The 26,799-nt window shown below is 42.0% G+C and overlaps 1 protein-coding gene across 17 annotated transcripts in view; it reads left to right on the plus strand.

The window, feature by feature from the left end:
• Window positions 1-26,799, plus strand: part of rbm39a (RNA binding motif protein 39a) — a 58,484-nt gene that overhangs the window by 14,561 nt on the left and 17,124 nt on the right. For 3 of the 17 annotated variants that reach the window (XM_090240611.1, XM_090240606.1, XM_090240616.1), the window contains 7 exons: window positions 6,227-6,292; window positions 6,403-6,460; window positions 8,457-8,570; window positions 8,913-9,071; window positions 21,369-21,506; window positions 23,148-23,213; window positions 25,150-25,354. In XM_090240611.1, the coding sequence (XP_090096737.1) occupies window positions 6,227-6,292; window positions 6,403-6,460; window positions 8,457-8,570; window positions 8,913-9,071; window positions 21,369-21,506; window positions 23,148-23,213; window positions 25,150-25,354 (806 nt within the window). Of the gene's footprint in view, window positions 1-6,226; window positions 6,293-6,402; window positions 6,499-8,452; window positions 8,571-8,912; window positions 9,072-17,456; window positions 17,547-21,368; window positions 21,507-23,147; window positions 23,214-25,149; window positions 25,355-26,799 lie in introns of those variants that run through there. The other 14 variants (XM_021609074.3, XM_090240605.1, XM_090240615.1 and 11 more) reach the window with 8 other exon arrangements.

Below are 26,799 nucleotides of genomic sequence, written 5' to 3' on the forward strand. Positions count from 1 at the left end.
ATTTTGCCACAACTTTGGAAGTATGCTTGGGGTCATTGTCCATTTGGAAGACCCATTTGTGACCAATCTTTAACTTCCTGACTGATGTTGCTTCAATATACCACACCATGATGCTGCCACCCCCGTGCTTCACCTTTTCCACTGAAAACATAACGCTGGTCATTATGGCCAAACAGTTCTATTTTTGTTTCATCAGCTCCTTCCTGAGTGGTATGACAGCTGCGTGGTCCCATGGTGTTTATACTTGCGTACTATTGCTTGTACAGATGAACGTGGTACCTTCAGGCGTTTGTAAATTGCTCCCAAGGATGAACCAGACTTGTGGAGGTCTACAATTGTTTTTTCTGAGGTCTTGGCTGATTTCTTTTGATTTTCCCATGATGTAAAGCAAAGAGACACTGAGTTTGAAGGTAGGCCTTAAAATACATCCACAGCTCCAATTGACTTAAATGATGTCAATTAGCCTATCAGAAGCTTCTAAAGCCATGACATCATATTCTGGAATTTTCCAAGCTGTTTAAAGGCACAGTCAACTTAGTGTATGTAAGCTTCTGACCTACTGGAATTGTGATACAGTGAAATAATCTATATGTAAGCAATTGTTGGAAAAATTACTTGTGTCATGCACGAAGTAGATGTCCTAACCGACTTGCCAAAACTATAGTTTGTTAACAACAAATTTGTGGAGTGGTTGAAAAACGAGTTTTAATGACAACAACCTGAGTGTATGTAAACTTCAGACTTCAACTGTAGCTCCTCTGTTCTGCCGGTGCATGGAAAATCCCGCCAGTTCTATATGATCTGTGTTGTCGTTCAGCAACGTCTCGGTGAAACCTAAGATATTACAGTTCTTAATGTCCTGTTGGTAGGGTAATCGTAGGTCATCAATTTTATTTTCCAATGATTGCATGTTAGCAAGTAGGACGGATGGCAGTGGGAGTTTACTCGCTCGCGGCGGATTCTCAGAAGGCAGCCCAATCTGCGTCCTCTTTTCCTTCGTCTTTTCTTCACGCAAATGACAGAGATTTGGGCCTGTTCCCAGGAGAGCAGTATATCCTTGTCGGACTCGAAGGCACACCTGTTAATTAAAATGCATTCCTGGTGACTACCTCATGAAGCTGGTTGAGAGAATGTCAAAAGTGTGCAAAGCTGTCATCATGGCAAAGGGTGGCTACTTTGAAGAAACTCAAATATAAAATGTATTTTGATTTGTTTAACACTTTTTTTTGGTTACTACATGATTCCCAATGTGTTATTTCATAGTTTTGATGTCTTCATTATTATTCTACATCGTAGAAAATAGTAAAAATAAAGAAAAACCCTTGAATGAGTAGGTGTGACCAAACGTTTGACTGGTACTGTACTCTGGACTCGGACATTCCTCGTCCTCATATTTCTATTTTTTTTCTTCCATTCTTAACATTTTTTAGATGTGTGTGTATTGTTAGATATTACTGCACTTACTTCAAGGAACACAAGCATTTTGCAACACCCGCAATAACATCTGCCAAATAAGTGTATGCGAGCAATACAATTGAACAGGGAAATGGGAGTCTCATTCACATCCAGCTTGATTTTAAATTGACCAGAAAGGCATAGCTTTTCGTCACTGATTGAGACAAATATGGGGAAAATCCATTTATCCTTGCCGGGTAAAGCCGGGTGTACACTACATGACTTTCAAAATCCTAACATCTCGTCGCCTCTCACATTAAACTATCTTTCCTGTAGTTTTTTGTCTTGTCAACGTAGTGGTGCGCACACTAAACAATGTGGCACAGATCGGAGGAAGGGGGATGCCTAGTCAGTTGTAAAACTGAATGCATTCAACTCAAATGTGTCTTCCACATATAATCCAACCCCTCTGAATCAGAGAGGTGTTCGTTCGGGGCTGCCTTAATTGACATCCATGGCACTAAGGGGCAGAATCACAGATTTTTACCTTTTAGGCTCTGGGATTCTATCCATCAACCTTTTCGTTACTGGCACAACGCTCCTACCCACCAGGCTACCGGCCGCCCCACACCCTTGGCCATGAGGATTCTTGACACTGCGCTGTCTCGCGAAAACAAATATGTAATTGTAAACATATTCAGTCAGACATTTGCTCTTGTCATGTAGAGTTGAAGTATCTAGCCAATACCTTTTTAAAAAAAAATATTATTATTATTTATTTTTTGTGATATCCAATTGGTAGTTACAGTTTTGTCCCATCACTGCAACTCCCGTACGGGCTCGGTCGAGAGCAGTGCATCCTCCGAAGCACGACCCCGCCAAGACGCACTGCTTCTTAACAATGCTTGCTTAACTCAGATGGTTGCATAACCCTTTCTCTGGGAACTGAGAGGTAGTGTGAAAACTACTGTGTTCCCTGGCGCTCGCAGTGCAATCCTTTAGCAATGGACCCGGGTTGCCAAAGTCCCCCAGAACCGTAGGTAAACAAGCTCATAAGGGTATGAGGCTGAATTCTATGGTCCCCAAGCAACCAAGTACACCATTCATGGGGAGACTGCGCATGCGCGGCAAATCTTTCCCAGCTAGTGGGGTGTGTAGGTGCTGAGACTGTTGTATGCCTGAGGCAAGAATGCCTTCTACCAGTGCCGTCTGTCGGCTATACAGCAGACTAGTCATTTTTAGCCGGTTACTTTTTAGGCTTTTCAAATCGCTAGTCAGAAAATAGTCTGCAGAGCCCTATCCTGCTAGAATGAACAATATGCATCTTCTAGCGATCTATTGATGGGACAGTCGCCTGTCAGTCACAAAGTGTATTGCAGATAGCTGAGAATAATGCCAATGAAATGGAAGCTTGAAAAAAAGTGCAACTGCCAACCCTACCACTGTGTAGTGAGGTCAAAAACAAGAGCCGCTGTATAGTGGATAGGTATAACAAACGTAGAGCAATTCTTCCTTATCAACCCGTTCTACCTAGAGAGATGTCTATGCTGAACTGGAGAGAGGGTAGGGCAAAGAGCATGGAGTTCTTTGTGAACTGCCTCTTATAGGCTAGGGTGATACTCCTAGGCTTTCTAGTCCTCCAGCCTACCATGGGGCTTGAGAGGTCAGAATTTCACTGTGATAGCAGCAAAGGACTGTTTGTGTCTGTCTGCCCTGGTTCTGGGACTTCGCCTGGGTATTAAAAGTCGGCTTTTCCGTTCTCCGTCCCCCTTGGTCCGGCGGGACATTGGACCACTCTATGCCGAGTTTGGCCGCGGCTTGCTTGCAGATGTCGATGAGCGTGTAACCTGGGAGGGATTGGCAACCTTGTTACCGTCTGTGCCCTTGGCTAGGTGCCTCGGGACAGGTGCTGTGCTTGGGAGGGAGGTTGCGGGGGCTCCCCCTCACTTGCTCCATCCTCGGGCTCAAAGTTGGAGAAGCTGCTATTAGCTTGAGCCTCCTATCTCCCCTTCTCACAAGATTGTGTCATCGTTAAATGAGGGAAGAGAATTAAGGTTATCCATCTCCTCTGCCCAGCTTTGTACAGACAAGCGCTTGTCCCCTATCCTGGGGGGTGGCTCGGAGGCGGGGGTGCACAGAGCAGGAACAATCTTTTTGAGTCTCCTTCTCTTGCTAACCTTCGACAGTGTACTGCAGTGCAGACACGACTCTGGGTAGTCGACTGTTTCTTGAGTATGCTTGTGTCCTAAACAGGCAAAGCATAGAGATTGCTCTTTCTCTGAGATGCGAGAGCAACAGGGGGTAGAGCTGGGGCTCAGGTGCCTGTCTTGGGTCATCCTGGCAAGGGTAAGCGGTAGCAATGACTCTGTGGAGAGGTTAATGGCACCCAGTAAGCCGGGGAGCACCGCAAGGTGGAGTTGCTCTGTAGGCTAGCAGTGGTGTAAAGTGCTTAAGTTAAAATACTTTAAAATACTACGTATCAACTTCTTAGGGCTGAAATCCCATTAACGGGATCGATATGACAACAGCCAGTGGGCGCCAAATTCAAAACAACAGAAATCTCATAATTAAAATTCCTCAAACATACATGTATCTTATACCATTTTAAAGGTTATCTTGTTGTTAGTCCCACCACAGTGTCCGATTTCAATTAGGCTTTACAGCGAAAGCACCACAAACGATTATGTTAGGTCAGAGCCAAGTCACAAAAACACTCACAGCCATTTTTCCAGCCAAAGAGTGGAGTCACAAAAAGCAAAAATAGAGATATAATTAATCACTAACCTTTGATGATCTTCATCAGATGACACTCATAGGACTTCATGTTACACAATAAATGTATGTTTTGTTCGGTAAAGTTCATATTTATATAAAAAAAATCTCAGTATACATTGGGCGCGTTATGTTCAGTAATTCCAAAAACATCTGGTCAATTTGCAGAGAGCTACATCAATTTACAGAAATACTCATCATAAATGTTGATGAAAATAGTATTATTAAGTATTATACATGGAATTAAAGATATACTTCTCCGTAATGCAACCGCTGTGTCAGATTTTAAAAAAGCTAATCATGCTATAATCTGAGAATGGTGCTCAGAGAACAAATACATATACCTGCCATTTTGGAGTCAACAGAAGTCAGAAATAACATTATAGATATTCACTTACCTTTGATGATCTTCATCAGAATGCTCCCAGGAATCCCAGTTCCACACTAAATGTTTGATTTGTTCGATAATGTCCATTTACGTCCAAATAGCTACTTTTGTTAGTGCGTTTGGTAAACAAATCAAAACTCACAAAGCGCGTTCACTAGTTGCAGACGAAATGTCAAAAAGTTCCGTTACAGACCATAGAAACTTGTCAAACGATGTATGGAATCAATCTTTAGGATGTTTTTAACATAAATCTTCAATAATATTCCAATCTGAGAATTCCTTTGTCTTCAGAAAAGCAAAGGAACGGGAGATACCTCTCGTGAAATGCATGTGACCAGCGCGTGACTGCTGCCAGACCTCTGACTCATTCAGCTCTCATTCGGCCCCACTTCCCAGTAGAAGCATCAAACAAGTTTCTAAAGACGGTTGACATCTAGTAGAAGCATTAGGAAGTGCAAGATGACCAATATCCCACTGTATCTTCGATAGGGGCTGAGTTGAAAATCGAAGAACCTCAGATTTCCCACTTCCTGGTTGGATTACTTTTTAGGTTTTTGCCTGCTATATGAGTTCTGTTTTACTCACAGACATCATTCGAGTGTTTTCTAATCAAATATAATAATAATAATAATAATAATAATAATAATAATAATATGCATATATTAGCAACTGGGACTTAGGAGCAGGCAGTTTACTCTGGGCACCTTATTCATCCAAGCTACTCATTACTGCCCCCCAGCCATAAAAAGTTAAGTAGTTTTTTTTGGTATCTTTACTTTACCAATTATATTTTTGACAACGTACTTTTACTTCACTACATTCCTATCCTACGCTCTGCGGTGGAGTCCTTGAGGGTCCACCTGTGAACAGGTAAGTAGTAGAGCAGAGGTCCTAGTCAGTAGCTGAAGAGAATAGAGGCTCTTAATCATATACGTAAGGAAGCCAAAAAGAATGGAAGCTGGGAGCGGACTACGGCCCGTAATGTGAAGTGGAGTGGTCCACTATTGGCCGTTGCTCCTGTCTCTCTTCGAGAGATATTCATGGACTCCGATCCTAAAAGCGGACGCTACCCATAATTGAGAGACCTAACGAGTAATTGAAATAGAATTCATTCTAGGTAATGCAATACAACATCAACGTCCCACTGGCTTCTTATCTGGTGAGCTCTCATTGGCTATTGCTTACCACCGTTGTCAAAACTTGTCGTTGCACATCTCACTACAAGAGCATTGCATATTTTGTGCTGATAAAATAAAAAGTTGGAAAATATCTGGACGGTTCAAAGACTGGATCAGTGGCACTCAGATTGTGTCTCTGAGGGAGGAGAATTAACGCTTACATTAAACGAGTGTCAATGACGGCCGCGTGCCTCGAGTAGGCAATGACATGGGGATTTTGTCTTCAATCTCTAAAACTTGTCTGGCAAAAATTGTGTAGTGTACGTCTGGCTTAAGGGTTTTGTTCAAGAGAAGTGATACGGAATAAAGAGTTCCGACCCTTGACTAGGCCAAGATAGCAGTGTTTAGAAAGAACAGAGCCATCACATGTTCCCCAATACCCCCCACTCCCACCTACAGTGTAATGACTGGCATACTTTAAGGTCTGGAGTGCCTTTTCCCTCTTATGAGATCAGTAGTAGTGGACTGAGATTAACCTTGTTTTCAATCGCAGCTCTGGGCCGAAATTTAATGGTGGTTCCAGAGGGAAGATTGGCCCCCCACCTGTCATCAAGCTAAGGTTTCTATTTCACAATTTTTTTCTGTTGTTTGTGTAGGTAGTTTTGTGCTGTGTATGTGTGAATGTGATGAAGCAACTCAAATAGATGCTAATGGAACCCTTTCTTTCAGCCGAAGACGTTCCAGAAGCCGAAGCCCTTTCAAGAAAGAGAAGAGTCCTGTGAGGCAAGTGTTCCTTGGGGAGATGACGCAAAAGACCTCAATCAGGTTGACGTTCCACTTTTAAAGCTTGTGTACCCTTGTTCGACAAAGTAGGCTTACCATTTTGATAATACCTTGTTGACAGACATACAGTGGGGCAAAAATGTATTTAGTCAGCCAACAATTGTGCAAGTTCTCCCACTTAAAAGATGAGAGAGGCTTGTAATTTTCATCATATGTACACTTCAACTATGACAGACAAAATGAGACATTTTCTTTTCTCAGAAAATCACATTGTAGGATTTTTAATGAATTTATTTGCAAATTATGGTGGAAAATAAGTATTTGGTCATCTACAAACAAGCAAGATTTCTGGCTCTCACAGGCCTGTAACTTCTTCTTTAAGAGGCTCCTCTGTCCTCCACTCGTTACCTGTATTAACGGCACCTGTTTGAACTTGTTATCAGTATAAAAGACACCTGTCCACAACCTCAAATAGTCACACTCCAAACTCCACTATGGCCAAGACCAAAGAGTTGTCAAAGGACACCAGAAACAAAATTGTAGACCTGCACCAGGCTGGGAAGACTGAATCTGCAATAGGTAAGCAGCTTGGTTTGAAGAAATCAAATGTGGGAGCAATTATTAGGAAATGGAAGACATACAAGACCACTGATAATCTCCCTCGATCTGGGGCTCCACGCAAGATCTCACCCTGCGGGGTCAAAATGATCACAAGAACGGTGAGCAAAAATCCCAGAACCACACGGGGGGACCTAGTGAATGACCTGCAGAGAGCTGGGACCAAAGTAACAAAGCCTACCATCAGTAACACACTACGCCGCCAGGGACTCAATTCCTGCAGTGCCAGACATGTCCCCCTGCTTAAGCCAGTACATGTCCAGGCCCGTCTGAAGTTTGCTAGAGAGCATTTGGATGATCCAGAAGAAGATTGGGAGAATGTGATATGGTCAGATGAAACCAAAATATAACTTTTTGGTAAAAACTCAACTCGTCGTGTTTGGAAGACAAAGAATGCTGAGTTGCATCCAAAGAACACCATACCTACTGTGAAGCATGGGGGTGGAAACATCATGCTTTGGGGCTGTTTTTCTGCCAAGGGACCAGGACGACTGATCCGTGTAAAGGAAAGAATGAATGGGGCCATGTATCGTAAGATTTTGAGTGAAAATCTCCTTCCATCAGCAAGGGCATTGAAGATGAAACTTGGCTAGGTCTTTCAGCATGACAATGATCCCAAACACACCGCCCGGGCAACGAAGGAGTGGCTTCGTAAGAAGCATTTCAAGGTCCTGGAGTGGCCTAGCCAGTCTCCAGATCTCAACCCCATAGAAAATCTTTGGAGGGAGTTGAAAGTCCGTGTTGCCCAGCAACAGCCCCAAAACATCACTGCTCTAGAGGAGATCTGCATGGAGGAATGGGCCAAAATACCAGCAACAGTGTGTGAGAACCTTGTGAAGACTTACAGAAAATGTTTGACCTCTGTCATTGCCAACAAAGGGTATATAACAAAGTATTGAGATAAACGTTTATTATTGACCAAATACTTATTTTCCACCATAATTTGCAAATAAATTCATTAAAAATCCTACAATGTGATTTTCTGGATTTTTTCTCTAATTTTGTCTGTCATAGTTGAAGAGTACCTATGAGGAAAATTACAGGCCTCTCTCATCTTTTTAAGTGGGAGAACTTGCACAATTGGTGGCTGACTAAATACTTTTTTGCCCCACGATAGCATAAATGGTATCGTAACATACGTTACCATACTGGGATTTAAAACGTAGGCCCACAGTAAATTTGCCCGAAACTTGCAGACAGGAGCAGGCACAAGATTTTTGTTCTGGGTTATCCAGATTACCAATTTCCTGACAAAATATAGTAAAATAAATACACAAGTGCTTTTACAACTTTTACAGTGCTGATACAAGATTGGGGCCACTGGAAAACAAAAAATGGCTTTACCACATAAGAGTAATTCAATGCTTTGTTTCTACAGGCAGCCAATAGACAACCTGACTCCAGAGGAAAGGGACGCTCGCACAGTGTTCTGCATGCAGCTGGCAGCCAGAATCCGACCACGTGACCTGGAGGAGTTCTTCTCTGCAGTAGGAAAGGTGAGTGTCTTTACTTGTAATGTCATTGTCATTCTTGCCGAAAAAAAATGTGGCCACCGATTTGCTAAGCATTTGCACCAGGTGAGATGTTTGCTCCAGTTTTTTTCAGAAAGCTATTTAACACCAAAGTAAACATGAAACTTTGCAATTTACAATAGTTTTTTATTTATTTATTCTAACCTTTTAGTTCAAGCCTCAATGTTTTATTTAGAAAAGATGGGTGTTAAAAAAAGTAAATGTATTTAGGTGTTATTCACAGCCAACAAGAGCAATGGATTTAGCAATGTCTTCTCTTCTTATGCTCCATCCATTCTAAAACAGATTATTTTGTTAATTTTCAAGGTGAGAGATGTGCGCATGATCTCTGACAGAAATTCGAGGAGGTCGAAGGGGATTGCTTACATCGAGTTTGTGGAGGCCAACTCGGTGCCACTGGCTATAGGATTGTCTGGCCAGCGACTTCTGGGGGTGCCAATAATTGTTCAGGCCTCACAGGTAATGGTTAGTAATCATCTCACAGGGATTTTATTCTTTCTATTTATTTTAACTAGGGCTGTCAATGTTAACGCGTTAATTACTGTTACATTTTGAAATCTTCATGCCGCAATTAAAAAATAACACATTTAAAGAGCAACTGCCCCTAAAAAACAACTTCTCATTTAGAAAACAGCCTATGTGTCATCAATATGAGTCAGAAACATTTATTCTGTCAAAATTGACTACAAAGTGTAAATAGAATAATTATATTGAATTCAAAACCGCTACTTGTCTTGACTGCTTCACAACATAAATGAAGGTTGTAATACCTGATCGTAATACCTGTGGTAAATTTGAGTTGACTTTGGATATCCTTATTGGGCTAGTTGGGAACCATTGGCAAATTACACAATGTACATGGGACAATGTGTTAACTGTAAATTGTAGACATGCCTATACAAATATTAAAAGCATTTAATGAGAACTAAAAGGTGTGCAACATGAAAAGATTGTCTCATATACATTGTAATTTATTGACAGTCCCTAGCCCCGGAGATGATCTATCCAAAGTTAAATTAATTTTGCCACGGTCGCACACCAACCGGCTGAAGCTAATTGGCTAAATAATTTGGCTAACTTGTCCCACCTACGAACACACACATGAGTCACCCACATCAAACCACCCCCTGAATTTAGTAATGCCACTAACCAGCATTTCTTAATTAACCAAGCCTTAAACGAGGCCAAATCATGAAGTGCAGTCACCCTTTAATCGCATATAAAAAAAATTAGACCACAGTCTGTTTCCGCACACATTCCTTTGAGCTCACACACTCTTTGCTCTCGACAGCTAGCAACCTTTCTTGTGGTGGAGAGACCATCCACTATGCGTGCAGCTTTCAGCTACAAATGTTAAGGAAAACTTAAAGAAAGTTCAACCATAAACACTTTCTCAGGTATTTCTTTAAATCATAGCAAAAACATATTTGCACAGAAGTAGCTAGTCAGTTATGCTAACATTAGCTAGCTGGCTAACCAAACAAGAATATTTAGAATGCCATGGCTGATTGCCTCTAGATTCAACACTAATTTCCCACAATGATTTGAATTCAAACAGAACTTCAATTCCATTTAGCTATTGTTTTTGTTGTCTCATTTCTAGTACAGTAGCAGCTTGTGACTAGTTCATGTTGGGCATGGATAAGAAGTAGCCTAGGCAAGATCTAATAGCTGTATGATATTTTACATTTATATCACACCTGAGGCGAGTTCAACAAGGCTTCTGTTTGTGGTGAACATGTTGCCAGAGTAACAATTTCAGTTGAATGAACATTGCAAAATGTTATGGTGAAGCATCAAACATTTACTTTTTGTAAGGATTACTGTGACTTTTTAGCGACAATGTTCAAACTGAAAATGACTTCGCTATTCCTACTAAATATAGTGGAAAGTCTACATAGCCAATTAATATATTTTTTTGCGCCAGTTAAGACCTGAAACACACACTTATGTTCGCGGCACACTACCTTCTCAGACTGTTAGCTAATGTTACGAACGGTCGCTGCTAACACAAAACAAATGGATTATGTTAACTATTTCCCTTGTTGAATGCACCTTGGCTGAGATATTATTGTCTTAGAAAACAGTTTATTTTGAGGTTTCGGTGAGGTTCTGTTGACATGCATTGAAACGTGTGGCCTTTTCATGGATTTATTTTCCAAATTACTACCAATGAACATACAAATTTCCTACAACTTCCTAATACTAAACATAAAATACTTTAAATAAGGTGTGGGACATCATTGGTCTATTACATTTCAGCAAGTAGCAGGTCTATTACGCACCAGCAGCTAGAATTTGTCCATCCACAATTCAACTGTGGGAACATGGCAACTATCAACAGCAGACAACTGAAAGAGCTGGCCTGTACTATACGAGAGATTGTTTGTGAGGAGATTACCTCTGCCCTCGATTTACAATGAAAACCTGTAAATGAATCACTGGTAGTGCTCACTGCTAAATTGGATACCTGTTCAACCGAAGTGTAAAGTCTGGAGAAGACAGCCAATGCGACACAGGTGCGACTCCATGACCTGAAAACAGCGCAAGCTATGTTTGAAGGGATAATCAAACTCTTAAAAGAGTTAAGTCTCTGAAAGACTACAACTTGTGTTGGGTGGTACTTCCTGCTCTGGGCCACAGTCTCTTCCCCCAAGGTGGGCTTTTTTGAAAAGGAGGCAGACACTAACAACACAATCCTTTGTTTAGGGACAATGAGGGGACATTGGGAGCTGCTTTTAAGAGGAAAGCTCAGTCAACATAGTGAATGGGTTGGGGGCCTAAAGTTTTAGGAGGGCAGTTCTTACACAGTATAAAATCAGAGTGTCTTGTTTGTAAATAATGCATGGGACAGTATTGTAGGATTTGGCTATACCGACATCTATGGATAGCATAATTGTGTTTGTCAAACAGGTACAGTGCCTTGCGAAAGTATTCGGCCCCCTTGAACTTTGCGACCTTTTGCCACATTTCAGGCTTCAAACATAAAGATATAAAACTGTATTTTTTTGTGAAGAATCAACAACAAGTGGGACACAATCATGAAGTGGAACGACATTTATTGGATATTTCAAACTTTTTTAACAAATAAAAAACTGAGAAATTGGGCGTGCAAAATTATTCAGCCCCCTTACGTGAATACTTTGTAGCGCCACCTTTTGCTGCGATTACAGCTGTAAGTCGCTTGGGGTATGTCTCTATCAGTTTTTCACATCGAGAGACTGACATTTTTTCCCATTCCCCCTTGCAAAACAGCTCGAGCTCAGTGAGGTTGGATGGAGAGCATTTGTGATCAGCAGTTTTCAGTTCTTTCCACAGATTCTCGATTAGATTCAGGTCTGGAGTTTGACTTGGCCATTCTAACACCTGGATATGTTTATTTTTGAACCATTCCATTGTAGATTTTGCTTTATGTTTTGGATCATTGTCTTGTTGGAAGACAAATCTCCGTCCCAGTCTCAGGTCTTTTGCAGACTCCATCAGGTTTTCTTCCAGAATGGTCCTGTATTTGGCTCCATCCATCTTCCCATCAATTTTAACCATCTTCCCTGTCCCTGCTGAAGAAAAGCAGGCCCAAACCATGATGCTGCCACCACCATGTTTGACAGTGGGGATGGTGTGTTGCTTTTACGCAAACATAACGTTTTGCATTGTTGCCAAAAAGTTCAATTTTGGTTTCATCTGACCAGAGCACCTTCTTCCACATGTTTGGTGTGTCTCCCAGGTGGCTTGTGGCAAACTTTAACCGACACTTTTTATGGATATCTTTAAGAAATGGCTTTCTTCTTGCCACTCTTCCATAAAGGCCAGATTTGTGCAATATACGACTGATTGTTGTCCTATGGACAGAGTCTCCCACCTCAGCTGTAGATCTCTGCAGTTCATCCAGAGTGATCATGGGCCTCTTGGCTGCATCTCTGATCAGTCTTCTCCTTGTATGAGCTGAAAGTTTAGAGGGACGGCCAGGTCTTGGTAGATTTGCAGTGGTCTGATACTCCTTCCATTTCAATATTATCGCTTGCACAGTGCTCCTTGGGATGTTTAAAGCTTGGGAAATCTTTTTGTATCCAAATCCGGCTTTAAACTTCTTCACAACAGTATCTCGGACCTGCCTGGTGTGTTCCTTGTTCTTCATGATGATCTCTGTGCTTTTAACGGACCTCTGAGACTATCACAGTGCAGGTGCATTTATACGGAGACTTGATTACACACAGGTGGATTGTATTTATCATCATTAGTCATTTAGGTCAACATTGGATCATTCAGAGATCCTCACTGAACTTCTGGAGAGAGTTTGCTGCACTGAAAGTAAAGGGGCTGAATAATTTTGCACGCCCAATTTTTCAGTTTTTGATTTGTTAAAAAAGTTTGAAATATCCAATAAATGTTGTTCCACTTCATGATTTTGTCCCACTTGTTGTTGATTCTTCACAAAAAATACAGTTTTATGTCTTTATGTTTGAAGCCTGAAATGTGGCAAAAGGTCGCAAAGTTCAAGGGGGCCGAATACTTTCGCAAGGCACTGTAGGCCTACCACGTTTTTGAATAGGAAGAAATAGGCTCAAATTCTATATGTAAATCTATGATTAGGCCCATAAAAAAAATTGGTGCGCACGTGCACATATAGCGGGCATAAAGGAATTTTACTTTAACCCCTGTATCGGAAAGTTACAATGTTTCAATCACTGTGCAGCCAACTGCCTATAGTAGGTAACAGTTTATTTCTAATAAAGACACCTGTTATCACACATGGCACGACCCGACCATTGTTACAATTAGAATAAAAATAACATATTATCATTTAATAATCCTGTAGAACTGTAAAAAGAGTGAGATCATTTGAACTTTGGAAACAAGTGCTTTCATAAATGCATGGCGGGCCTCGTTTTGCTGGAGCAGTGTAAAATATTTTTTTTGTCAATGACCCAACCTTAACTAATTTTGTTTATTTACATATTGAATTGGATTGTCCAACATTAAATTTCACCATTTCTTCATTTTGTGGCCCACATAGTGGCCTCTTCCCTCTGCTGTTGTGCTGCATTGCAGTCAGCAATGTTTTCTCTTGGTAGCTTCTCCATGGTCCTTAAATCAAATCAAAGATACCCAGCATTTCCACATTCAGCCTGTCGGTGGTCCCATGTATGTTCTGGGTGACCATTACGTGTATCAGGGCTATGAGCCTCTGCAGCACCTGCTGCCAATGGAGAGTCTCTCCGTCAATAGCCCGTTGGGATTGGGCATTGATAGTTTGCTTGGACACCAGCCTGTTCTCCAGCTCCTTCCACCTCTAGAAACTATCTAGATGGTCATGCAGCTTCTCATGTGAGCTGAGGAGGTGGCACAGATTCTTCCAGTACCTGGTTTCATCCCTGACCAGCTCAGATTTGCCCTCATGTGAAAACATTTTGCAGCAAAAACAGAAGGCTGCATCATTTTGCTTGGAATAAATGAGCCATGGTCTCTCCACTCTCACCCTGTTTCCCATCCTCCTATTGTAGTGGGCCACCGAAAATATTTGTCTCATCTCTTGGGAAATTCCCCACCTTATTCTGATATTGCCCAGCATGCACTAAAATGTCCCGTAAAGATCCATTCATATCTTTTGGCCACTCCCTGGGATCGTTTATGTTTTTTGTCTGGGAGTTGGATTTAGCAATAGCAGCACCACTGTCATTGGGGACGTAGAAAGACAAATCTGAGTCCGTGTCCCAGATAGTAGGGTCTCCGCTGGCATTGTTTGGAGGTGTGGCTCAACTGGTGCACAACCTATTATTGTCCACCCAGAGAGCGGTCATCATAGGTGGAAATGGATGGCTCGGAATCCTCCGGTTCGCCCTCTTTGCTGCTAGAACTAGCGAACGGGGTCTCGTCTGTCTCTGTGAATTTATGTCCTTGGAGACTTGTTCTCGACAATGGCTTGATGGGCATTGCTGTACGCTGATACATTTCAGCAGCGAATCTCTTTGGCTTAGAGATTGTGCCTCTTCTCTCATTATTTCTACAATATTTTTTATATATATTCGCTTCCTGATATTTTTGGTCTCTTAGACATGGTAGGAAATTTGGTTGCAAATCTCTGAACTTCGGGAGAAGCGGGAATGGGGTGGGAATGGGAACTGCAGCAACAGCTATGAGCTGGTTGCTTGGGTACCGCCGGCGGTGTAGTAGCCGATCAGGGGTACCGGAGGGCAGCAGCCAATTTCCAAATTGCCGCCCCAAATTCAAGTGACCGCTTCAAATCAAATTGTATTTGTCACGTGCTGAAAACAACCTTACAGTGAAATGCTTACTTACAAGCCCTTAACCAACAATGCAGTTTTAAGAAAAATACTTAATAAAATAAGAAATAAAAGTAAAAAATAATTAAAGAGCACCAGTAAAATAACAATAGCGAGGCTATATACAAGGGGTACTGGTACAGAGTCAATGTGTGGGGGCACCGGTTAGTCGAGGTAATATGTACATGTAGGTAGAGTATTTAAAGTCACAATGCATAGATAATAAATAGAGAGTAGCAGCAGCGTAAAAGAGGGGGTGGCAATGCAAATATTCTGGGTAGCCATTTGGTTAGGTGTTCAGGAGTCTTGTGGCTTGGGGTTAGAAGCTGTTTAGAAGCCTCTTGAACCTAGACTTGACGTTCTGGTACCGCTTGCCATGCGGTAGCAGAGAGAACAGTCTATGTCTAGGGTGACTGGAGTCTTCAACAGTTTTTAGGGTCTTCCTCTGACACCGCCTAGTATAGAGGTCCTGGATGGCAGGAAGCTTGGCCCCAGTGACGTACTGGGCCATACGCACTACCCTCTGTAGTGTCTTGCTGTCGGATGATGATACAATCAGTCAGGATGCTCTCGATGGTGCAGCTGTAGAACCTTTTTAGGATCCATGCAAATCTTTTCAGTCTCCTTAGGGGGAATAGGTTTTGTCAAGCCCTTTTCATGACTGTCTTGGTGTGCTTGGACCATGTTAGTTTGTTGGTGATGTAGACACCAAGGAACTTGAAGCTCTTTACCTGCTCCACTACAGTCCCGTCAAGGAGAAATGGGGCGTGCTCAACCCTCCTTTTCCTGTAGTCCACAATCATTTATTTTGTCTTGATCACGTTGAGGGAGAGGTTGTTGTCCTGGCACCACAAAGCTAGGTCTCTGTCTCGTTGTTGTCAGTGATCAGCCTGTTGTGGCCAACTTACTTTTCTTTTTTTTTTTTTTTACCTTTATTTAACTAGGCAAGTCAGTTAAGAACAAATTCTTATTTATAATGACTGCCTAGGAACAGTGGGTTAACTGCCTTGTTCAGGGGCAGAATGACAGATTTTTACCTTGGCAGCTCGGGAATTCGATCTTGCAAAGTTACCGGCCCAACGCTCTAACCACTAGGCTACCTGCCGCCCTAACTTAATGATGGTGTTGGAGTCATGCCTGGCCGTGCAGTCATGAGTGAACAGGGAGTACTGGAGGGGACTGAGCACGCACCCCTGAGCAGCCCCATCAGCGTGGCGGATGTGTTGTTACCCTTACCACCTGGGGAGGGCCCGTCAGGAAGTCCAGGATCCAGTATCCAGTTGCAGAGGGAGGTGTTTAGTCCCTGGGTCCTTAGCTTAGTGATGATCTTTGAGGGCACTATGGTGTTGAACGCTGAGCCGTAGTCAATGAATAGCATTCTCACGTAAGTGTTCCTTTTGTCCAGGTGTGAAAGGGCATTACGGAGTGCAATAGAGATTGCATCACCTGTGGATCTGTTGGGGCGGTATGCAAATTGTAGTGGGTCTAGGGTTTCTGGCATAATGGTGTTGATGTGAGCTATGACCAGCCTTGCAAAGCACTTCATGGCTACAGATATAAGTGCTACGGGTCGGTAGTCATTTAGGCAGGCTACCTTAGTCCCTGTGCCCAATAACTTTATGGTGGCTGCTTGAAACATGTTGGTATTACAGACTCAGACATGGAGAGGTTTTAAATGTCAGTGAAGACACTTGCCAATTGGTCAGCGCATGCTTGGAGTACACGTCCCTGTAATCCATCTGGTCCTGCGGCCTTTTGAATGTTGACCTGTTTAATCAATAAAGTAAAAATTTGACGTACGTATCTGATCATCGTGCTTATTACTGGCAGATACAGATGTCAGAATCTCCTTTAAAGAGCCACAAGATGGCGCTTTAGTGGTTCCTTACTAGAAAATTAACCATTTTAAACTGAATGAAATGAATTAGTATTGATTAACAAAACATTTGTTGATGATCCTCGGATTCTATGGGGCGCATCAAAGGTTTTAATAAAAACAACGCAACTGCATTTGCATCTGGGCTGAATAAATCACAAATAAAGAAGATATCAGAATTGGAAAAGTTGTTAACAACGTTAGAGCGTTCTCAACAAACACTTTTTTTGGATTAGGTAGCTACTACTCTCTTCAAATTTGTGTCAGAACTAACTCTATTAATAAGACAGAGCGAAATTGCTATCCATCGAGTTGGACTCGCAATATCCGCTTACTGCAACTATTGAATCTGATTCGGGTGAATTTTCAACCACAAAGATTTTCCCGTTTCAATAAAGAATACACCTCTGATTGTAAATCCACACCAAGCCAGATATATCTTTTAAAAAATAACTAAGAACTCCTCTTCTCTCAACTGATGAAGCCGGTGTGCTAGGAGCCCAAATCTCTCTCTATGAACTCAAAAGGGCATTTGATAACATGAATAAAGGCAAATCACCTGGTTGTGACTGTATTCCTCTTGAGGTCGATTTAAAATGTTGGGTTCAATTAGGTCCACTGTTACCTGAAATGATGATGATTATTATTTAACCAGGCAAGTGAGTTAAGAACAAACTCTTATTTACAGTGATGGCCTACCCCGGGCAACACTGGGCCAATTGTGCGCCGTTCTATGGGACTCCCAGTCACGGCCAGATGTGATGTGGCCTGGAGTCGAACCAGGTACTGCAGTGACGCCTCTTGCACTGAGATGCAGTGTCTTAGACCACTGCGCCACTCGGGAGCCCATAACACCGCCGTTAACAGAGGTTCATTTAGAAGGGCTAAATACAGCACTAATTTTCTTTTATAAAAATTTTAAAAAGGCAAGGACGCTCGCTATCGCACTCTATCTTTGATGAACTTAAACTTTTATTTTTTATTCTGTTGTCTCGAAGCTTACTTACCCAAATTGATACATCTGGACCAAAGCAGTTTGTTTTAAAAATGTATCCTCAGATAACCTCCTTCTATTACGTATCTTACATGCTTCATCAGAAACCAAAGCTCCTTGCGCAGTTCTATCTCTCAACGCAGAAAAAGCTTTTGATAGACTAGATTGGTCGATTTTGGAAAGGTTTTATTGATATGATTAAAATACTGTATATTATGCCAATCCCACAGCCACAGTAATAACAGGCAATACCTGCTCTATTCATTTCAGAATAACTAGAGTAAGGTGATCCCATCTCACCACTGCTGTTTTTGTTGCCTATGAAGCCATCTCTACTAAACAGAATCCCAATCGGTTCCCATTTTAAATATTTGGGAATAGATATATTTCCTTCCTTAGATAACCATTGCCAAAAAGTTTAACAGCACGCTCAAATCAATTCAATCCGACCTCAGTAGATGGACTAATTTCCCAGTTCTTTTACCGGCAGAACATTGTCAAAATAAATTAATTGCCACGGCTGAATTTCTGTTGTCTCCCCCTTCCAGCTATTGGGGTAAAATTCATAGTGCGGTTTCAAAATATATATGGCACGGTAAGCAAGCCCTGATATAAAATTAACAAATTTGAAAAGAGGGAGATGTGTAAGAGGACTATCTGTACCAAACTTGAAATTGTATTTCCAGGCACTAGCATTTCGTCCCATCCCAAATTGGTTTACAAATTATAATTTCGCACCCTGGCTGAGTATAGAGAGAAATATGTCGTCTCCTATTGCCCTGCAAGAGGTGGTCTTCACTAATATATCCCAATGTAAACTACGCTTTGGTCCTATTATTGCTCACACAATGTAACTGGGAATCAAAATTGCATGCCCATTCACAATAATGCCTTGCGATCTGGAGGGCAGCCTTTTGCATCCCCCAAATCCCCCAAATGGTCCATATGTGGAATCCGTACCCATGCCATTATCATGGACAGTATTGGTTTGAGAACATTCCAAGATTTGAAAGACATATACACCATTTCGGACTACAACATTTTCAGATGGGATGGACTAAAAAAGGGGGGAGGGGGGATTATTTATGTAAAATCTTCTCTTATGGCATCATGCTCTCTCAGCATCTCTGTTCCCAAAATATGTGGCCATAAGCCCCCAAAAAACTATCAAACTCCTCATTGATTAACCTTTTCCTGACTAACCGTCGCCACTGCCCTATTGTTTGCATTTGAGATACCAATTTGAAAAACTCTGACCCTCAAATAATTGTGCAGAGAATTAAAAACAAAAAAATGTATTCACCGCTCCAGGCGTTCCTTAATTATCTGTATTATTCAGAGCTTTTTTCTACTAACTACACCCTGTTTTGGAACTTGAATTTTCCTCATCCATTTTTACCTCTGGCTGATAAACATGCCCTGTTTAAAAACCAAACTAACTCTTGGTACTCTCAGACCTCCTCTTGATAAGGAATCAAGCCTGGGCCAAGGCTCAACAAACTGGCTAGTTAGCTGATTTGCAGCTATTTAAGCTATTGAGAAATAGGAGCACTGTCTCGGTTAAACAGGCCAAATCATACAACTTCCTTAGCGCTATGACAGACTGTTAGTGATCCCTCTAAATTACATAAAGGGGTGCCCCAATGTTTGATACTCGGCCCACTACTGTTTACAATGTATATCATATACAGTGCCTTCGGAAAGTATTCAGACCCCTTGACTTTTTCCCCACATTTTGTTACGTTACAGCCTTATTATAAAATTCATTTTCATCAGCAATCGACACACAATACCCCATAATAGCAAAGAGAAAAGTTTTTTTTTTTTTTTTATGTTTGCAAATGTATTAAAAATCAAAAACAGAAATACTTATTTTATATAAGTTTTCAGACCCTTTGCTATGAGACTCAAAATTGATCTCAGGTGCCTCCTGTTTCCATTGATCATCCTCAAGATGTTTCTACAACTTGATTGGAGTCCCCTGTGGTAAATTCAATTGATTGGACATGATTTGGAAAGGCACACACTTGTCTATATAAGGTCCCACATTTGACAGTGCATGTCAGAGCAAAACCCAAGCCTTGAGGTCGAAGGAATTGTCCGTGGAGCACCAAGACAGGATTGTGTCATGGCACAGATCTGGGGAATGGTACCAAAACATTTCTGCAGCATTAAAGGTCCCCAAGAACACAGTGTCCTCCATCATTCGGATCCACCCCTTTTTTTCAATTTTCACCTAAAATTACATACTCAAATCTAACTGCCTGTAGCTCAGGACCTGAAGCAAGGATATGCATGTTCTTGATACCATTTGAAAGGAAGCATTTTGAAGTTTGTGGAAGTGTGAAATTAATGTAGGAGAATATAACACATTAGATCTGGTAAAAGATAATACAAAGAAAAACACATGCCTTCTTTGAAATGCAAGAGAAAGGCCACAATGAATTATTCTAGCCCAGACACAATTTAGACTTTGGCCACTAGTTGGCAGCAGTGTGTGTGCAACGTTTTAGACCGATCCAATGAACTATTGCATATCTATTCAAAATGTTGTATCAAGACTGCCCAATGTGCCTAATTGTGCCACCAAGACTCTTCCTCGAGCTGGATGCCCGACCAAACTGAGCAATCGGAGGAGAAGGGCCTTCGTCAGGGAGGTGACCAAGATCCCAATGGTCACTCTGGCAGAGCTCCAGAGTTTCTCTGTGGAGATGGGAGAACCTTCCAGAAGGACAACCAACTCTGCAGCACTCCATCAATCAGGCCTTTATGGTAGAGTGGCCAGACGGAAGCCACCCCTCAGTAAAGGGCACATGACAGCCCGCTTGGAATCTTCCAAAAGGCACCTAAAGACTCTCATACCATGAGAAACAAGATTCTCTGGTCTGATGAAACCAAGATTGAACTCTGGCCTGAATGCCAAGCGCCACATCCCTTGGAAACCTGGCACCATCCCTACGGATAAAGGGAAAGATGAACGGAGCAAAGTACAGATAGATCCTTGATGAAAACCTGCTCAGGACCTCAGACTGGGGCGAAGGTTCACCTTCCAACAGGACAATGACCTTAAGCACACAGCCAAGACAACGCAGGAGTGGCTTCGGGACAAGTCTCTGAATGTCCTTGAGTGGCCCAGCCAGAGACCGGACTTGAACCCGATCGAACATCTCTGGAGAGACCTGAAAAAAGCTGTGCAGCAATGCTCTCCATGCAACCTGACAGAGCTTGAGAGGATCTGCAGAGAAGAATAGGAGAAACTCCCCAAATACAGGTGTGCAAAGCTTGTAGCTTCATACCCAAGAAGACTCGAGGCTTTACTCGCTGCCAAAGGCGCTTCAACAATGGGTCTCAATACTTATGCAAATGTGAAAATTACAAAGCAAATAAAAATGTGTTTTCTTCCCCTATAATCAAAATATATTATACCTAAATAGCTTCAAATTTGAACTTGAATTTCTTACGTTTCTTATGATTAATTAATTAAGTTATGATTAATCTCTGCGGTTAACTCTGTTGTTCATTCTTTTAAATAATTTGACAGCCTTTTATTTAAACAGCCTGAGGCAATCTGCACCGTTTCCCTACGTTCACTTTGTGTGTGCTTTCTCTAGGCTGAGAAAAACAGGGCTGCTGCCATGGCCAACAACCTGCAGAAGGGCAACGCTGGCCCGATGAGACTCTACGTCGGATCCTTACACTTTAACATCACAGAGGAGATGCTACGAGGAATATTTGAGCCTTTTGGAAAGGTGAGAGGCGTTGTACAATGTACCATAGGCGTCGCATAAATGTCAACTTTGGGGAAGCTGTTTTTTCACACACACCACAAAAATCACCTTTCTAATAACGCATTGCATGCATCCATCACATTTGGAGACTAACATAAGGTAAAATGCCTAATGTGATGAGTAGATTTGTGAACCGTAGGCCAAGTCATTGTTATAAGTATATATAACTCAGTGAATGTTTGCAAAAAGTACTGTTCTGAACAGAATGCAGGTGAGCGATTGCAGGGGTTAAAATTCTCCGTCACTGCAATAACAATCTCTGGGGGGTGGTTTAGAGATGACATAACCTAATCCAGAAGCATGTCTGTTCTACGAAATATATTCCCAAATATTTATCTTCTCTGTTAAGCTGTGTGCACTGAACTGACATGCGTGACTGTTACTGACGAACAGCTCTTTGCGCAATACCAAGTGTCGGCTGGAGTGGTGTAAATCTCACCGCCTTTGGACTCTGGAGCAGTGGAAACGCTTTCACTGGATGGTGATGAATCACGCTTCACCATCTGGCAGTCCGACAGAATAATCTGGGTTTGGCGGATGCCAGGAGAACGCTACCTGCCCCAATGCATAGTGCCAACTGTAAAGTTTGGTGGAGGAGGAATAGTGTTTTGGGGCTGTTTTTCATGGTTCGGGCTAGGCCCCCAGTGAAGGGACATCTTTATGCAACAGCATACAATTAAATTCTAGACGATTCTGTGTTTCCAACTTTGTGGAAACAGTTTGGGGACGGTCCGTTCCTGTTTTAGCATGACAATGCCCCCTTGTTCAAAGTTAGGTCCATACAGAACTGGCCTGCACAGAGCCCTTACCTCAATCCCATCGTACACCTTTGGAATGAATTGGAATGCCAGCTGCGAGCCAGGCCTTACTGACACCACGATGTTCAGAAGAAGGGAATGAAATAGTCTATAATGTGGCGCTCAACCCAACTGTGTAGCCTACTGCAGCTGCTTGCAAAGCAATTCAAAGCCACTACTTTTAGCATTCAGGTAAGGATGTAACTTTCCAGTGCTACTATTTTTGCCATGTAATGCTGTTATTAAAACAAAATCAGACAACCCCATAGTAGAGTAGTTTACCTATTTACATAGTCGGCTTGTTGTGTGTTCTGTAAGATATATTCCTCTCGAGGCGCATTCAAGTTGCGATAGGGAGGCGAACCTGCATTCTGACAAGCAGTTAATGCACAACAATTCTTAATAAATTTACAAAATGATCCTCTTTCCCTAAAAGCATGATAGTCATCATCACTTTCTTACATGGAAGGGGAGGTTAACCCTGCTCCGTGTGTTGCATAGAGCAAACCTAGAGCTGAGCAGAAGCGTTTATTAGGATCTGCATGCAGGGCCTGGGAAAAATAAATATTTACCCATTTCATCCAATTCTATGTCATTTCACATGACTGGAGAAATTAGCATCTTTTTAATACCACAACATGACCGAAAAGACAGGCTACCCGACAAACTGAGATAAATAAAAACGACATTGTCTTGAATGCAACCAATTGCGTAGTCCTTCAAAAAGAAGGGGGAGACAGATTGTAGGTCTACAATATATCAGTGCTATGTAGACTTTAATCTGTAATCCATTTCCTTCCACCAGATTGAGAGTATTCAGCTCATGATGGATAGTGAGACGGGGAGATCCAAAGGATATGGCTTCATCACTGTAAGTAGCACATTCAATCCAGTCAATGGATGCACACAATACTACGATTATTGTGAATACTCAGAATAATGAAATTGTTCGATTAAAACGTTTACATGCTTTGCAAATAGAACAATTTCCCTTACAATCCGATTTCCATGGACATATATTATAATCTGATGGGAAATAAACGTTATATCACAACGACCATATTGTTATTCCCAGGGATCTCATTATACAATGTTATCATCACGATAATTAGGTGCGGATACGATATATATTGCGATTCTATATGCATTTCAATTCTATATGTAAACTATTTATACAAAAGTATGTGCACACCCCTTCAAATTAGTGTATTTGGCTATTTCAGCCGCACCCCTGGCTGACAGTTGCACACGTGCAATCTCCATAGACAAACATTGGCAGTAGAATGGCCTTACTGAAGAGTTCATTGACTTCGAATATGGCACCGTCATAGGATGCCACCTTTCCAACAAGTTAGTTCGTCAAATTTCTGCCCTGCTAGACCTTCCCCGGTCAACTGTAAGTGCTGTTATTCTGAAGTGGAAACCTCTAGGAGCAACAACAGCTCCGACCGCGAAGTGGGAGACCACACAAGCTCACAGAACGGGGGTGCTGAAGCGTGTAGCGCATAAAAATCGTATGACCTTAGTTGCAACACTCACTAACGAGTTCTCAGACTGCCTCTGGAAGCAATGTCAGCACAATTACTGTTCGTCAAGAGCTTAATGAAATGGGTTTCTATGGCCGAGCAGCCATACACAAGCCTAAGATCACCATGCGCAATGCCAAGTGTTGACTGGAGTGGAAACACGTTCTCTGGAGTGATGAATCACGCTTCACCATCTGGCAGTCCAACAGAAGAATCCGGGTTTGGCAGATGCCAGGAGAACGCTACATGCCCCAATGCATACTGTAAAGTTTGGTGGAGGAGGAATAATAGTCTGGAGGCTGTTCTTCATGGTTCGGGCTAGGCCGCCAGCGAAGGGAAATATTTTAGCTACAGAATACAACGACATTCTAGACTATTCTGTGCTTCCAACTTTGTGGCAACAGTTTGGGGAAGGCCCATTCCTGTTTAAGCATACCAATGCCCTGTGCACAAAGCAAGGTCCATACAGAACTGGCCTGCACAGAGCCCTGATCTCAACCCCATCAAAGACCTTTGGAATGCCGGATGCGAGCCAGGCCTAATCTCCCAACATCAGTGCCGACCTCACTAATGCTTTTGTGGCTGAATGGAAGCAAATCCCTGCAGAATTGTTCCAACATCTAGTGGAATGCCACCCCAGAAGAGTGGAGGCCATTATAGCAGCAAAGGGGGGACCAACTCCATATTAATGCCCATGATTTTGGAATGAGATGTTCGACAAGCAGGTGTCCACATACCTTCGTCATTGCAATTCAATACTGCAGTTTTATTGCGATTCAGTGTTCCGACCATATTGCTTGTGCTCATTGCGGTAAAACCATGTGCCAACATTATAAGCAAGAAAACATTGAATGTTGGGTTCAACTTGGCTTTCCTTGGAATGTGTTCTATTATAACATGATTAGCTACCACTACTTGGACAGTGTGTTTGTGTCAGGAGCACCTTCCAGTATAAAAAAAAAAAACGCCAATAATGCATGTAGTCCATTTTTAGAGCCCACATTATTCTGACATATTTTAGAATGTAGTAATAATGTGGTTGTCAATGCTTAATGCCATTGGGAAGACCATTTGTTATTGTTAATGCATACTTTTTTGCATGCATTTTTTGGGGGGAGTGCTTTTTCTATATTACTACAATTAAATATAAAATTGAGGTCCTTGAAAATGACAATTAAGTGCTTAAGAAACTCCTTGAATTTGACTCTTCAATGTCTTTATGAATCCTGATTGGTGTGCATGTAAACATAGTCAATTCATTGGCATGTGTTGTCTCTCCAGTTCTCAGACACAGAGTGTGCCAAGAAGGCTTTGGATCAGTTGAACGGCTTTGAGCTGGCTGGCCGGCCGATGAAGGTGGGCCATGTGACTGAGCGCACAGATGCCTCCAACGCCAGCTCCTTCCTGGACAACGACGAGCTGGAGAGGACAGGCATCGACCTGGGCACCACTGGGCGCCTGCAGCTCATGGCCAGACTGGCTGAAGGTAAAGCCAGAGAGAGCCCAGGGCCTGTATTCACAAAGAATTCTGAGGAATCATGTAAGGGATGGTTCACAATGTACAGAATGGGGATCTGCAAGGAAAGGGGGAGGGTCATGTCATTTGTAATTGATGAAAGCAATGTCAGCACAATACTAATTTCAACATTTCTCAGTGTTTTAGAATTAGTTGCTTATTAGGCCTGACGCTGCCCCTCATCTCTGATTCTGAGCTGGGCACGCAATAATATCAAGTGCGCCTTTAGGTATTTAGTGTGGTGTCAATCAAATGATCCATAGGCTGTACGAAGTGCATGCTCGGAGAAGCAAAGAGCAAAGTAATATTTTGATGAAAATGAACTTAATTGAGTCATTTGCACTGCTGGTATGGAGTAAATAAAACGAGGCTGCATTACACATTACAATGGATGAGCCCGGACAGCTTTTTTTTGTGTGCTGCCGAACCAGTGGCTGTGCATGTAGGCAGTTCAGGAGGAGAGACAAAGGCTTTTTCCCAAAATATATTTTTTTAAATAATTCTAAATGTAATATCGTGCGCGCGGACTAGCCTATATATTCTGTTCCGTTTGAGAAGGGGAGCGCTTTAGATGGTAAGTAGGACCGGAGGTAAACTTTGATAGCTTGCTACTACTATAATTGATATGATTAAAAACAAAGTTTTTTGCTCATGATGTATTTATCAGAGTTATTGACCTCACAACAAGCCAGATTCGAGTAACTAACATTGTGGTGCTGAAACTTGAAGTGGCAGCGTGGCGAAATCTAGCGGAAATCGACAGCTCATCAAATCAAATTTTATTGGGCACATACACATATTTAGCAGATGTTATTGCTGGTGTAGTGAAATGCTTGTGTTCTAGCTCCAAAGGTGCAGTAATGTCTAACAATTCACAACAATACACACATCTAAAAGAAGGGAATTAAGAAATATATAAATATTAGGAGGACGAGCAATTTCAGAGGGCATTGAGTAGAATACAGTATATACATATGAAATTAGTAAACATTATTAAAGTGATCAATGATAACATGTCCTATGTACATTGCATTTGGAAAGTATTCAGACCCCTTGACTTTTTCCAAATGTTGTTATGTTACAGCCTTATTATATGTTAGTGATCCCTCTAAATTACATAAAGGGGTGCCCCAATGTTTGATACTCGGCCCACTACTGTTTACAATGTATATCATATACAGTGCCTTCGGAAAGTATTCGGACCCCTTGACTTTTTCCACATTTTGTTATGTTACAGCCTTATTATAAAATTGATTAAACACCCCAACCCCAATAGCTATTTTCAGGTCTCTCCAGAAATGTTGGTTTGGGTTCAAGTCCGGGCTCTGGCTGGGCCACTCAAGGACATTCAGAGACTTGTCCCGAAGACACTCCTGCGTTGTCTTGGCTGTGTGCTTAGGGTCGTTGTACTATTG

Source organism: Oncorhynchus mykiss, chromosome 7, assembly GCF_057628025.1.
Source record: "Oncorhynchus mykiss isolate SJ-2025 chromosome 7, ASM5762802v1, whole genome shotgun sequence".
NCBI classification, from domain to species: Eukaryota; Metazoa; Chordata; class Actinopteri; order Salmoniformes; family Salmonidae; genus Oncorhynchus; species Oncorhynchus mykiss.